Below are 11,623 nucleotides of genomic sequence, written 5' to 3'. Positions count from 1 at the left end.
AGCTGTCTGTGCTCTTATTTCAACTGCCTCCTCGGTGCTGGGACTAAGGCTGTGTGCGCCACTGCCCGGCCAAACAGAAATGGGCCTCTAAATATTGCTCCTCCAGTCCTTCCAACCCTGAAGCTCTGGACCCTGAACCAACCCAGACCCTTGCACCCTCGCAAGATCCCCCACCACTGAGGTACTCCCACTCCCGGCTTGCATTGGTAATTTTTATGTCATCAAACTTTTCTTTCCGGGGCTTGACTTCTTTTTTCCCTCTCTCTCTCTGGCTAAGGTTCTTGGTTGATCCCTCATAAACACCACTCCGATGTCACCATCTGACGATAGTGGGGCTCTTTTAAGCAGTCTCTTCTGCTAGAATGCTTGGGCCTGTCCCCGGGATGGCAGGGTCTCCCCTTCCGGCTTCCAAGGGGAGGCGGCGGCGAAAAGCATCCTCAGCATCCCACCCTGGTCCAGGCGCGGCGAGGTTAAGGAACGCAACCCCGAGGCCCCGCCCCGGACGCGCCCACAGGCGTAAGGGAAGCTGCTTCCCCGGGGCACAGACGCGAGCGCCTTCGAGGGAGGGGCCTCGAGCGCCCAGCCCTCCCCCAGGACGCACTTGGTACCGCCCGGGAGTTCCTCGCCGCCGCCGCCCTGACGTCCAGGAGTCCCCGAGAAGACCCGCCCCGGTGCTGGGGCCCGGGACTGGGCGGCCATGGCGGGACCCGGCTCCCCTGGCGGCCCCTGCGCGCCCGCTGCCGTCTGGAAGCGCCACATCGTGCGGCAGCTGCGGCATCGGGACCGCAAGCAAAAGGCGCTCTTCCTGGAGCTAGTGCCGGCTTGTGAGTGCGCCCCGGGGGCTCAGGGATCCGGCCTTTGAGAAGGGGCTCCCCGCTCGGGGACTCGAGGGCAGCGGCGCGGTCTCGGTTTCCCGGTTTTGCACTGGGAACCCGTTTACGCCCGTCTCCGTGCCGAGCAGGGTCCCCGCCTGCCGCTTCCAGCCCAGGCGTGGCTTAGCCCTCGAGACTCCGCTCTGCCTCCCCTGAGCATCCTAGACACAAGCTTCGTCTCTGTGCTGCTGGGTTTGCCCCGTTCAGGCCGTCCCCAGGGCAAGGCCTGGTCAGTCCGTTTGGTCCCCAAAGTTCAGTCAAGGGAGGCAGGCGTGGCCAGAGCAGCCTTAGTGGCCGACAGGAAGGAGCGAAACCCTGGTAGATTCTGCTACTGATAGTTTATCCTGGCTCGGGTTTGTGGAGCACCTCAGTGCCGAGTGGGTCTTACCCCGAAGGGACCCGGGCTTCTTTCGGGTGCTGATTGTGCCTGCAGAAGTCAAGCCCTCCGACGGCCGGTCAGGAGGGGGTGTGGCAGTTCGAGCCGAGCTACACCGGAGTGTGTTTACTGCCTCTGGTCAACTGCGACTGTATATTTGGGGCCGAAAGTCTAACCACAGTCCCTGCGGCTTCTTCATTTGGTGCTAATTTTGGTGCGCCCACGCAATCGAACTTGGTTTTCCTTGGAATTTTCCAGTGGCTGGTCTTTTTTTTTGGGGGTCGTATGCCTCCACCTTGGCCTTTCAGTTCTCCAACTGCTCTAATGGGCGGTGGGGCTATTTGAGGGAGGGTCCCCAAGACTTCTATGGGAGCTACAAGTTTGGGGAACTAGGTCTGTGGTATGGGTAATTCGAGTCCGTGTCCTCGGATTTCTTACTTGTAATTGAGGCATATTGTGACCCTGTATGCTGGAAGGTGGGGGTGGGGCTGCGCCTTGCGAAGCTTTGGGGTCTGGGGTAGAGTTTTGAGAATTAGGTCTGGCTCAGGAACCCCAGTCAGGTGACCGTGAGGGAAGGGAGATGAGGGTCTGGGCGTGAGTTTATCAACCCCAGTCTGCCCTGGAACTGGTTAAAAAAAAAAAAAGGCGTAAGGGGTGTGTGTGTTGGGGGGGTTCAAGGTCAAACCACCTAACCTGGGAAGGTTTGCTAGGTGATTGCTCAAGGAGTTTCAGTATTGGCCAGGGGGAAGCTACTGGGTGGAAGCGAGAATTACTTAATTGAAAATGCGGAGGCCTTGAAGGGGAAGTGACTGACTGGAGGCCACCGGCAGGTGTTAGCTTCAAGGTGCTCTGCGTTCAGACTTTGCCCCTTGTGGAGATGAAGTCGTGCCCTCTCCATCCCCAGATAACCACCTCCTAGAGAAGGCTGACCTGCTAGCCAACTTCTCAGAAAAGCTGAAATCAGAGGAAGTCATCTCCACTCCGAATCTGGACTCCTGGTGAGTCTGTTCAGGCCTGCCTGTCTGCTGCTCGCCCTGGGACCTCCTCAGCCGGTAGACAGCCCCCGAGTTCTCCCCAAGCCAGCTGTTTAATACCCTGACTCATCTTTCGGCGCTGGCCTCCTGTCCAGTCGCTCAATTCTGTTCCCGCTCCCTGTTCCTTACCTGATAGCTACAGAAAGGGTGCTGCTACCTGTTCCACGGAGGCAGTGAACACAGGAGCAGGGATGAAATGGGAGACAGAGTGATAAGAGGAGATAGTCTGTGCAGAGTAAAAGTGACCCTGAACCCCGATTTCCTGCCTCCACCTCTCAGGGTCAGCGCCCCACACTTGGCTTCCTTGTGTGTATCTGTGCTATTTGTATGTGCATCTGTGGAGGTTGGAGGTTAACATCGTACATCTTTCTTAATTATGTTTCACGTTAGTTTGAGACAAGGTCTTATACTGAACCTTTGGTGGGCTGGTTCAGCTTTCTTAGCGCTGGCAAAGTGTGGTAGGTTTTAGTGCAGGTGCTGGGCCCAAACTCAGTTGAAGACACCTAGTGTGCCGAGTGAGCCATCTTTCCAACCCTGAGCTATGTTTTACCGTGTTGTTATGTAGCTCAGGCTGAACACTGTTTTAGCCTGAGTTCTGGGGAAGCAAGCAAGTGCTCTTGTGCTGGGATTAAAGGTGTGCATCACCTGGCTGACAGGTGCTTTTTTTCCTTTCTTTTTTTGGTTTTTTGAGATAGGGTTTCTCTGTTTAACAGCTCTAGCTGTCCTGGAACTAGCTCTGTAAGCAGGGACTGCTTGTTCGTTTCCGGCTGCCCCAACCCCCCAAAATCACACAGAAACTGTATTATTATTATTATTATTTTTTTTTTCGAGACAGGGTTTCTCTGTGACTTTGAAGCCTGTCCTGGAACTCGCTCTGTAGACCAGGGTGGTCTCTAACTCACAGAGCTCCGTCTGCCTCTGCCTCCCGAGTGCTGGGATTAAAGGCGTGCGCCACCATCGCCCGGCCAGAAACTGTATTAATTACAACACTGTTTGACCAATAGCTTGGGCTTCTTTCTAACTAACTCTTACATCTTAACCCATTTATATTATTTTATTTTTTACCACTAGGCCCGTGGTTTACTGTTAAGGTTCCGGAGCATCTGCCTCCCTTGGCAGCTACATGGTGTCTCTCTGACTGTGCCTTTTTTTCTCTTCTATCTCTGCTTGGAATTTTTGCCTTGCTCTATGCTGCCAGGAACAAGCAAGCATCCTCTGCCTACACAGCTCTTGTAGACCAGGTTGGCCTTGAACTCATGGAGATCCACCTACCTGTGTCTCCTGAGTGCTGGGATTAAAGGCACCTCTGCTCCGTAGGAGAACAGATTTCTGAGACTGTTCTTTCTCTGTCTGGCTTCCACTTACCCTAAGAGAAAGCTAATGGCTCTTCAATTTTTTTTAATGGGGCACTCTTAGGGTACATTTTGGGCACTGGGGCGAGAGGAGGTACTGTGAATTGTTTTTATTGTCAGGGGGGAGTTCTCTGGGCCTGGCTCTGACCAAGTCTCATCAGCAGCCTCTCTGAGGGCGAAGTGGCAGGAGGAGAAAAAGGGACTGCAGCTGGTCTGTGGTGAGGTAAGCGGGGTGGGGAAGCCAGCAGCGAGTGGGCCTGTATTTGCTGCGTTATCTTGGCCAAGGCGCCACAGCTTTATAGTAGCAGAGGAGTGTCATGGGCTTAGGGATGTGGACCCTGGACTTGAACCTTCACCCACACAAAGCTACGTTCTGTGATTCTTCATTGTTTCAAGAACTGTGTATTGACCATCCAAGGGACAGGGAGTGTGACCATAAACAGACCTGGCCCTGTGCGTTTCCATGGAGACTGGGACGAGGCACAACACAAGGTCGGAGTGGGTTATGAAGACATTCGGGAGCCTCTCCCCAGAGTGCCACGTGGTTGTAATTTGACAGTGGTGTGACATTATTACATGCAGATCTGCGTAACGATCAGGATATTGCAGTTTTGTTTCCACGCTGTCTTGCTACCCTTTTCAGTCACAGCAGAACATCTCCAATCCCTGGCAATTACTTCCCCGTCTCCATCTCTGTCCACTTGAGTTTTGAAAGCAGGTGACAGGTGAGGGAAGTGGAGACGGTGATTGGCTTTCTCAGTATTGAAAATGACAAATGAGCTGGGGTGGTGGTGGGGGGCCCACACCTTTAACCTCAGCACTCAGGAGGCAGAAGCAGGTCGATCTCTGAGTTTGAGGCCAACCTCGTCAATTGAGCTAGTTCCAGGATAGCCAGGGCTATGCAGAGAAACCCTATCGTAAAAAACCAAAACAAATAAAAAAAAAAACCAAACAAACAAGGGCTGGAGAGATGTCTCAGTGGTTAAGAGCATTGACTGTTCTTCCAGAGGACCTGAGTTCAATTCCTAGCACCCACATGGTGGCTCACAACCATTTGTAATGAGATCTGGTGCCCTCTTCTGGCATGCAGACATACATGCAGGCACAATGTTATATACATAATAAATAAATAAATAATATTAAAAAAACAAACAAAAAAACCCAAAAAGATAAATGTTGTGATTGGTTTATGATGGAATGGATGAGTATCCTGCCTGTGCAGGTCCCTCACCAGACCTCTCACTGGGAGCTGTGTCAAGGTAGGTGAGCAGCCCTGGCTTGCTCCTCAGGCTCTGGGGAGGAAGGGTCCCCAGCTGACATTGTTTCCTGAGCCAGAGGTGTTGGTGCTGGTCTTCTTGCCACACTGGTGGGCACAGTGCTGCCTTGGGAATTGTTCTTCCTAGGATTTCAGCACCAAAAGGGGAGGGTGAGGCTGCGCCCTACACCTGTGGTTCTCGGGGGTGGTGCACTCCTCATCTGTTGTTGTTTTATTTATTTATTTTTTTTGGTTTTGGTTTTTTGAGATGGGGTTTCTCTGTGTAGCCCTGACTGTGCTAGAACTCACTATGTAGACCAGGCTGGCCTCACACTCACAAAGATCCGCCTGCCTCTCTCTGCCTCTCTGGTCCTGGGATTAAAGGCGTGCGCCACCATCACCCAGCCCTAGTCTGTTCTTGTTCTTAGTCTCACGTGCTTCTCTGGGTGCTGCCTGGGTTGGGCAGTGGTGGGGGTGGGCTAGGAAGCGAAGTGTTGGGAGATGGGAAACAGAACACAACACCCCTCGCAGCCTGAGTACACTGGTACTTTATATGGAGCATGATGTAGTTAAGGTGGCCTGGGTTCAAGGGTCTGCCACTTAACTGTGTAACTTTGGATACGTCACTTCCCCATCAGCATCCTCATCACTAAGACGGAAATGGTGATGCTTTGTCTTGGTGTTATGGAGATTGAAAGTTAGCTTGGGATAAAGCACAACACAGTGCAAGCTAAGAGCCTGCGCTAAGTTCCTGATAGTAGTTCTGGGTTACCTAGTGGTTAGGAAAGCACTCCCCTGCCTGGGGCAGATTCCACTTGCGGCAGGTTAACCGTCTACCGCAGGGCCAATGAGAAAATAAAGGACACAGCTAGGACTGACACTCAAAGGTCAGACTCCAGGGCTCTGGGGCTGACAATGATCCCATGAAGCTGTGGGGCGTCCCTATACAGGTTCCAACCTTCGCAGTTTAGGTCAGGAACGCCATAGCGGGGTGATGGCTGACTAGGTCTACCCTGGAGAGGCGCCCATGTCCTCTGTCTTCCTCAGATGGCCTACCAGGTGGTGAAAAAGAGTGCAGCCCTAGAAACCCTGCAGTCACAGCTGGAAGAGCGGCAGGGCAGGTGAGATGAGGGTTGGGCGCGGGTAGAGTAAGGACCTCTAGAACTTTCCCCAGTGTCCTCAAGCGCCCCCTAGATGTGGGGGTCAGACGTTCCTCCGTCTCCGCCCTGCAGGCTAGAAGCCCTGCAGGCCTGCGTTGTACAGCTACGGGAGACGCGGGCACAGCAGGTCCGGCAGCTGGAAGAACGGCAGGCAGAGAACGCGGCTCAGAGAGAAGCCTACGAGACGCTACTCAAGCAAGCAGCGCACCAGGAGGCCGCTCTGCGCAGGCTCCAGGAAGAGGCACGGGACCTGTTGGAGTGGCTAGTACAGCGGAAAGCATGCGCGGCCGCTGAATGCAATCTGCGTAATGAGCGCCGAGAGAGGTGAATGCTTTGGGCCACGCCCTCTTGAGGCAGCCTAAGCGGCATAGTTGAGGCGGGGGTGGGTGGAGGGGGGGGTTATGTAGGGCGGGGTTGGTCATGGCCTCCCACTGATCAAAAGGGATCCACTTAAGCTGGGGCACTCCCCCTGTAAAGCATCTTCTTGAGCCTTTAGGAGGTTTTTTTCTCTGTCAGGGCCAACCAAGCTCGGGTGTCCCAGGAGCTGAAGAGAGCAGCTAAGCGGACTGTGAGCGTCAATGAGTAAGAATGGGGAGGGACAGGGATGACTCTGGTATTGGGTTACTACCCCAGAATGTGTTCACCTACAGTCAACCCCCACCCACTCCTGCTGCCCTACAAGTGGCTACAGGTAACTCCTGGGTGCCTATGTGCACAGTACAGGTCCCTGGACAGGTGTAGAGATATATGTAGTCACGGAGGCCAGACCGTGGTTCTTAGCCGCTGGGGATCGGGTTCTTGTATGCTGCTGGGGCAGAGAGGGATGGATGGCCTGCTTTGGTTTTCTCTCAGGATCCCAGACGCTCTGGAAGGTGGGACCAGGGGGGAGACTGTGCCTCTAGCTCCTGCTGTGCCTGAGCTCCTGGAGAGAGAGACTTGTGAGAAATGGAAGAGGCCTTTCAGGTGAGCACACGGGTACTCCTACCTGAGTTGGCTGCCACCCAGAAGGCTGCCCATGTCTTCTTCCAGGATCGGGGCGAGCTTGTGGAGAGACCTCAGTGTCTGGAAGCAGGCAGTGTGATTCCATTGTCTACTTTCAAGAACCAGGGCTCTTAGGGTGAGCCATAGTCTTGTGGGAGAGTCACTGGGAGAAAAGTGGACAAGACCAAGGGTTAGGTGTCCAGGCATGTGTGTGGGAGCAAAGGACTGCATGTGTGCAAGGTTAGTGAGCACACCTGAGTGTGAGCCTGTGTTAAAGTGTGGGGGAAGAGAGAGAGAGAGAGAAGGAACGAGAGAGAGAGAAGGAGAGAGAGAGAAGGGGAGGGGAGGTCTCATGTAGCCTAGGCTGGCCTCAAACTCTGTGTAGTCAAGAATGACTTCAAATGCACTAGCTGGGATCTGGCTTCCACTACATCTTAATTGACCTGTCACTGGTCTGCCACTCCTTCCCCATTTGCTGGGCTTTTCCAGAAGTCTTTCCTTCAGGAATCAATGTCCCTGGGACAGTGAATGAACAGTAACATCATGAAATGCTGGTGCTGGTTCCCCTAATTTTTTTTTTTTTTTGAGACAGGGTTTCTCTGTGGCTTTGGAGCCTGTCCTGGAACTAGCTCTTGTAGACCAGGCTGGTCTCGAATTCACAGAGATCCTGGTTCCCCAAATTCTTGTCAGCCCTAATGGGTCTAGATGTCTCAGCATAAACATTTACTTGGTGTTTTGGGGGCTGCTCAGCAAGTTGGAGTGTTCCCTATTCATTGTCTCAACCTGGGAGCAACGTTCTCTTCCTTCACCCCTCCACAGGCTGGGGCTCCTTCCCTGAGGAGCTTTTGTTGGTGAGCACGTGGGGAATGAAACTCTTTGTCCCATCTTGGTGGAGGCTTGGGGAGGTTCCCTCCCCTCCACCCTTCTTGGTTAGTCTATATCATGCTGTCCTACTTTTCAGTGAATCAAGTTCTAGTTCTTGTCTTGAGTGATCATGAGCCTCCTCAAAGGTCCCTAGCAAAATACAGGGATCAGTGTCTTCTGGTGGGACAACATGAGCTATGCTCTCAGTATGTCTCTCCATTCTGCCCCAGGTCTGCCTCGGCCACCTCTCTGACACTGTCCCGCTGTGTGGATGTGGTGAAGGGGCTGCTGGAGTAAGTGTGTGTGCACGTGTGTGCAGGGATTGGCACCCTTGCAAGGCTCCCTGAGCCTTGGTCTGTCATCCATAGATGCCTGTCTGTATGTGCAGCTTGTTGGGCCCCACAGGCAGGATCTGGGTGGATAGCTCAAGACCAACTCCTGTTAACTGTTTTCCAGGTTTGTAACACTCTGTCCCTATTCAGGGTTCTCACAGGGGACTAAGCTCCAGCCTGAGGCTGATCAAGAACGCCCACTCAGTTGGGAAACTGAGGCTCAGAAACGTCTAAGATTAGTTCAGAGTTACTTAGCCCAGCAGCGGTAATGCCATACTGAAATTCCAGCTGGCATTAACATTCCTTTGTACCCACTACTGTGTTGTCTTGTGCTGCTTGTGTCAGTTTACAGTGCCCTCCGTGCCCTCCTCTCTACAGGGTTGCTCAAGCTGCTTGTCTCTGTTTGCAGTGCCCTCCGTGCCCTCCTCTCTACAGGGTTGCTCAAGCTGCTTGTCTCGGTGTACAGGGCCCTCCGTGCCCTCCTCTCTACAGGGTTGCTCAAGCTGCTTGTCTCGGTGTGCAGGGCCCTCCGTGCCCTCCTCTCTACAGGGTTGCTCAAGCTGGGTTGTGGCCCTTGCTGACTGTGCCTTGGGGAACATCCTGCTGCCTGCCATGTCTGCTTCTTGTTGCTGCCTCAGGAGAGCTTAAAGCCCCATGTTAGCAGGTTCTGCTGAGTGCCTTTCTGTCCCCACCCCTGTAGTTTCAAGAAGAGGAGAGGGCACTCAGTTGGGGGTGCACCTGAGCAGCGGTACCAAAGCATCCCTGTGTGTGTGTCTGCCCGGATTCCTACCCAGGCTCAGGATGTCTTGGTAAGGAAGGACCTCGCGTTTGGGGTACTAATGAGATGTTCAAGGGTGGGCCCCAGCAGGTGGAGTTTGCCTGTACCCTGTGGTGGGAGCCACACAGCACTTTCCAGTGAACACAGACCGGAGAGCCTGAGACAGGAGGCAGCAGGGTCTGGCTTAGTTGACTTGCTGGAGCCAAATCTGAAACTTAAGGTCTCAGACTGCCAAGCCAGAAGCAGATGTGAAACATCTGTGAGTGGGCACCAGCAGGCATGGGGAAGATTGGGTGCCAACTCCATACCTTCCTTTTCTTCTTCCTTCTCCTCCTCCTCTTTTTTTTTTTTTTTCAAACAGGATGCCCATCTCTCTGAGGTCAATGCTGTTTGCTTTGGCCCTAACAGCAGCCTCCTGGCCACTGGAGGGGCTGACCAGCTCATCCACCTCTGGAATGTCGTGGGAGGTAAGAGTTCTTTCCTGAAAGTTAACCCAGCACTTTTCTGCAGACCCCATTCTCAGCTTGATCTTGGGTTGGCCCTGGTCTTAGTCCTGTCCTCCCTGTCCCCTGCTGGAATAGTCCCTGTCCCCTGCTGGAATAGTCTATGAACAGTGGCTGGACAGCTCTGAGAGTGGTCTGCAGGGTGGGAGGAGGTGAGGATCCACACTGAAAGCACACAGAGCCAGGTCCTGGGCAACTTCCTGGCTCTACTAAGCTACCTCGTTTTCATTTTTACACAGGGCTTCATTATGTAGCCCTTGCAGGCCTGGAGCTCACTGTGTAGACCAGGCTGGTCTCATACCTACCTCCTCGGTGCTGGCATTAACTCTGCCGATATGCCCAGAATAGCGACATCCTATCCTAGTGTCTCTGACTCCAAAACCAGTGAGGTGACCAACACTAGGCTGTCCTCGAACTCACTGAGATCCACTTTAATCCTCTGCTGGGATTAAAGGTGGGCGCCACCACCGCCCGGCCAGCACCAACTCTTTGAGGCTCCTAGAAGTGGGTCTCCTGCTGGCTTGGCACAGCCCCTCCTCTCTGGTCTTCTCTAGCACTGTGACCTGCCTCATTGCTCCTAGGGCTGTACAGCAGGTATAGTAGGAACATTCTCCGCCCAGGCCCTAGGCCAGACCCAGCCACCCTGCCATGTACTTCCAGGTTGGTGTCTTGGTTCTCTACTTTGTAAGGCTTAAAACCTCGTTTACTATGCTTTCAGGTCGCCTGGAGGCCAACCAGACCCTCAGAGGAGCTGGTGGCAGCATCACCAGTGTGGATTTTGACCCCTCGGTAAGGAGTCACCTCGGTCTCTACACGGGGCAGTGGGGCTCTGGGGTCTGAGGGCACATTGTGGGTATTGTAGAACCTGTCCTGGAGGAGCTGCCCTCATTTTGGCCATGGCTCTCCCTACCTCAGTGACTGGGAGACCCTGGCTCTCTGGCCTGAGGGCCAGTGCCTCTGCCAGGCCCAGTGTGGCCCAGGACCTCTCCTACTCCCTTTCTTCAGGGATCCCAGGTTTTGGCAGCTACTTACAACCAGGCTGCGCAGCTCTGGAAGGTGGGAGAGACCCAGTCCAAGGTGAGGAGGCTGCCTAAGGGTTAAGGGTCATACCTCAGGATTTGTAGGGGGCTTGGCTTAACCTATGCTTTTTGTGAGGACAGGAAACACTGTCTGGACACAAGGATAAAGTGACAGCTGCCAAATTCAAGCTAACAAGGCACCAGGCAGTGACTGGGAGCCGCGACCGGACAGTGAAGGAATGGGACCTAGGGCGTGCATACTGTGAGCCTCAGTCCCACTTGCCCCCACCTAGTCATGGGGCCTTACATTATTCTGCAGCCATGGCTCTGGGCTTCATGCCATTTCCCTTCTCTGTCCCTCACTGCTGTGCTCTTCCTGCTTTCTTGGCCACTGTGGTCTTCAGAGGTAGGGTGAGCCCTAGGCTGGGAAGGACTCTGCTCTCCTGGACCTTAGAGTCTCCACATTTAGTGGGTGCTGGTGACACATTGAGACTCTGGGCTCTCCTCATTGGCCCTCAGGTTCCAGAACCATCAATGTACTTTCCTACTGTAACGACGTGGTGTGCGGGGACCACATCATCATCAGTGGCCACAATGACCAGAAGATCCGGTTCTGGGACAGCAGGTGACAGGCATGGGCTGTGGGTGGTTTTGGCAGGAAGACTGTAGAACCTCGGGGAAGTATGGCAGTGGCGCCGCCAATGGGTAGCTTCTTCTGGCCATGGTCTTTGAGGGCACAGTGTACCACCTCCCTAGTGGCTCTCTGTTAGCCCTGAACTCTTTCCCAGACCTTATCACCAATGGGGGCAAGCACCTTTCCCATATTATCGCCATGTTCTAGTCAAAATCAGCATCTTAAAGTGATATGCCAAACAGTAAGCATGCTTGGCTGACTACAGCAGGGCTAGTATTTTGTAGGTCTCTGCTGCATGCATCTCTTTTTGAGATTACTTCTTTGCTGGGGGTTTAACCAAGGGCTTTATGTCTGCTACAAGAATACTCCCAAGCTGGGCGGTGGTGGCGCACGCCTGTAATCCCAGCACTCGGGAGGCAGAGGCAGGCGGATCTCTGTGAGTTCGAGGCCAGCCTGGTCTACC

At 53.8% G+C, this 11,623-nt stretch overlaps 1 protein-coding gene across 6 annotated transcripts in view; it reads left to right on the top strand.

The window, feature by feature from the left end:
- The first annotated feature begins 621 nt into the window (after nt 1-621).
- Atg16l2 (autophagy related 16 like 2) overlaps nt 622-11,623 on the top strand; it is a 13,226-nt gene continuing 2,224 nt past the window's right edge. The window contains exons 1-14 of one of the 6 annotated variants that reach the window (XM_026790121.1): nt 622-824; nt 2,153-2,246; nt 3,755-3,857; nt 5,937-6,010; nt 6,122-6,373; nt 6,566-6,631; nt 6,902-7,012; nt 8,125-8,187; nt 8,927-9,035; nt 9,366-9,471; nt 10,226-10,296; nt 10,513-10,584; nt 10,668-10,932; nt 11,046-11,151. In XM_026790121.1, the coding sequence (XP_026645922.1) occupies nt 698-824; nt 2,153-2,246; nt 3,755-3,857; nt 5,937-6,010; nt 6,122-6,373; nt 6,566-6,631; nt 6,902-7,012; nt 8,125-8,187; nt 8,927-9,035; nt 9,366-9,471; nt 10,226-10,296; nt 10,513-10,584; nt 10,668-10,932; nt 11,046-11,151 (1,619 nt within the window). In that variant the 5' untranslated portion in view covers nt 622-697. Of the gene's footprint in view, nt 825-2,152; nt 2,247-3,754; nt 3,858-5,936; nt 6,011-6,121; nt 6,374-6,565; nt 6,632-6,901; nt 7,013-8,124; nt 8,188-8,926; nt 9,036-9,365; nt 9,472-10,225; nt 10,297-10,512; nt 10,585-10,667; nt 10,933-11,045; nt 11,152-11,623 lie in introns of those variants that run through there. The other 5 variants (XM_005368783.3, XM_026790122.1, XM_005368784.3 and 2 more) reach the window with 5 other exon arrangements.

This window comes from Microtus ochrogaster, unplaced genomic scaffold (genome assembly GCF_000317375.1).
Source record: "Microtus ochrogaster isolate Prairie Vole_2 unplaced genomic scaffold, MicOch1.0 UNK41, whole genome shotgun sequence".
Taxonomy (NCBI): domain Eukaryota; kingdom Metazoa; phylum Chordata; class Mammalia; order Rodentia; family Cricetidae; genus Microtus; species Microtus ochrogaster.
This window is presented reverse-complemented; position numbering and strand designations above follow the sequence as displayed.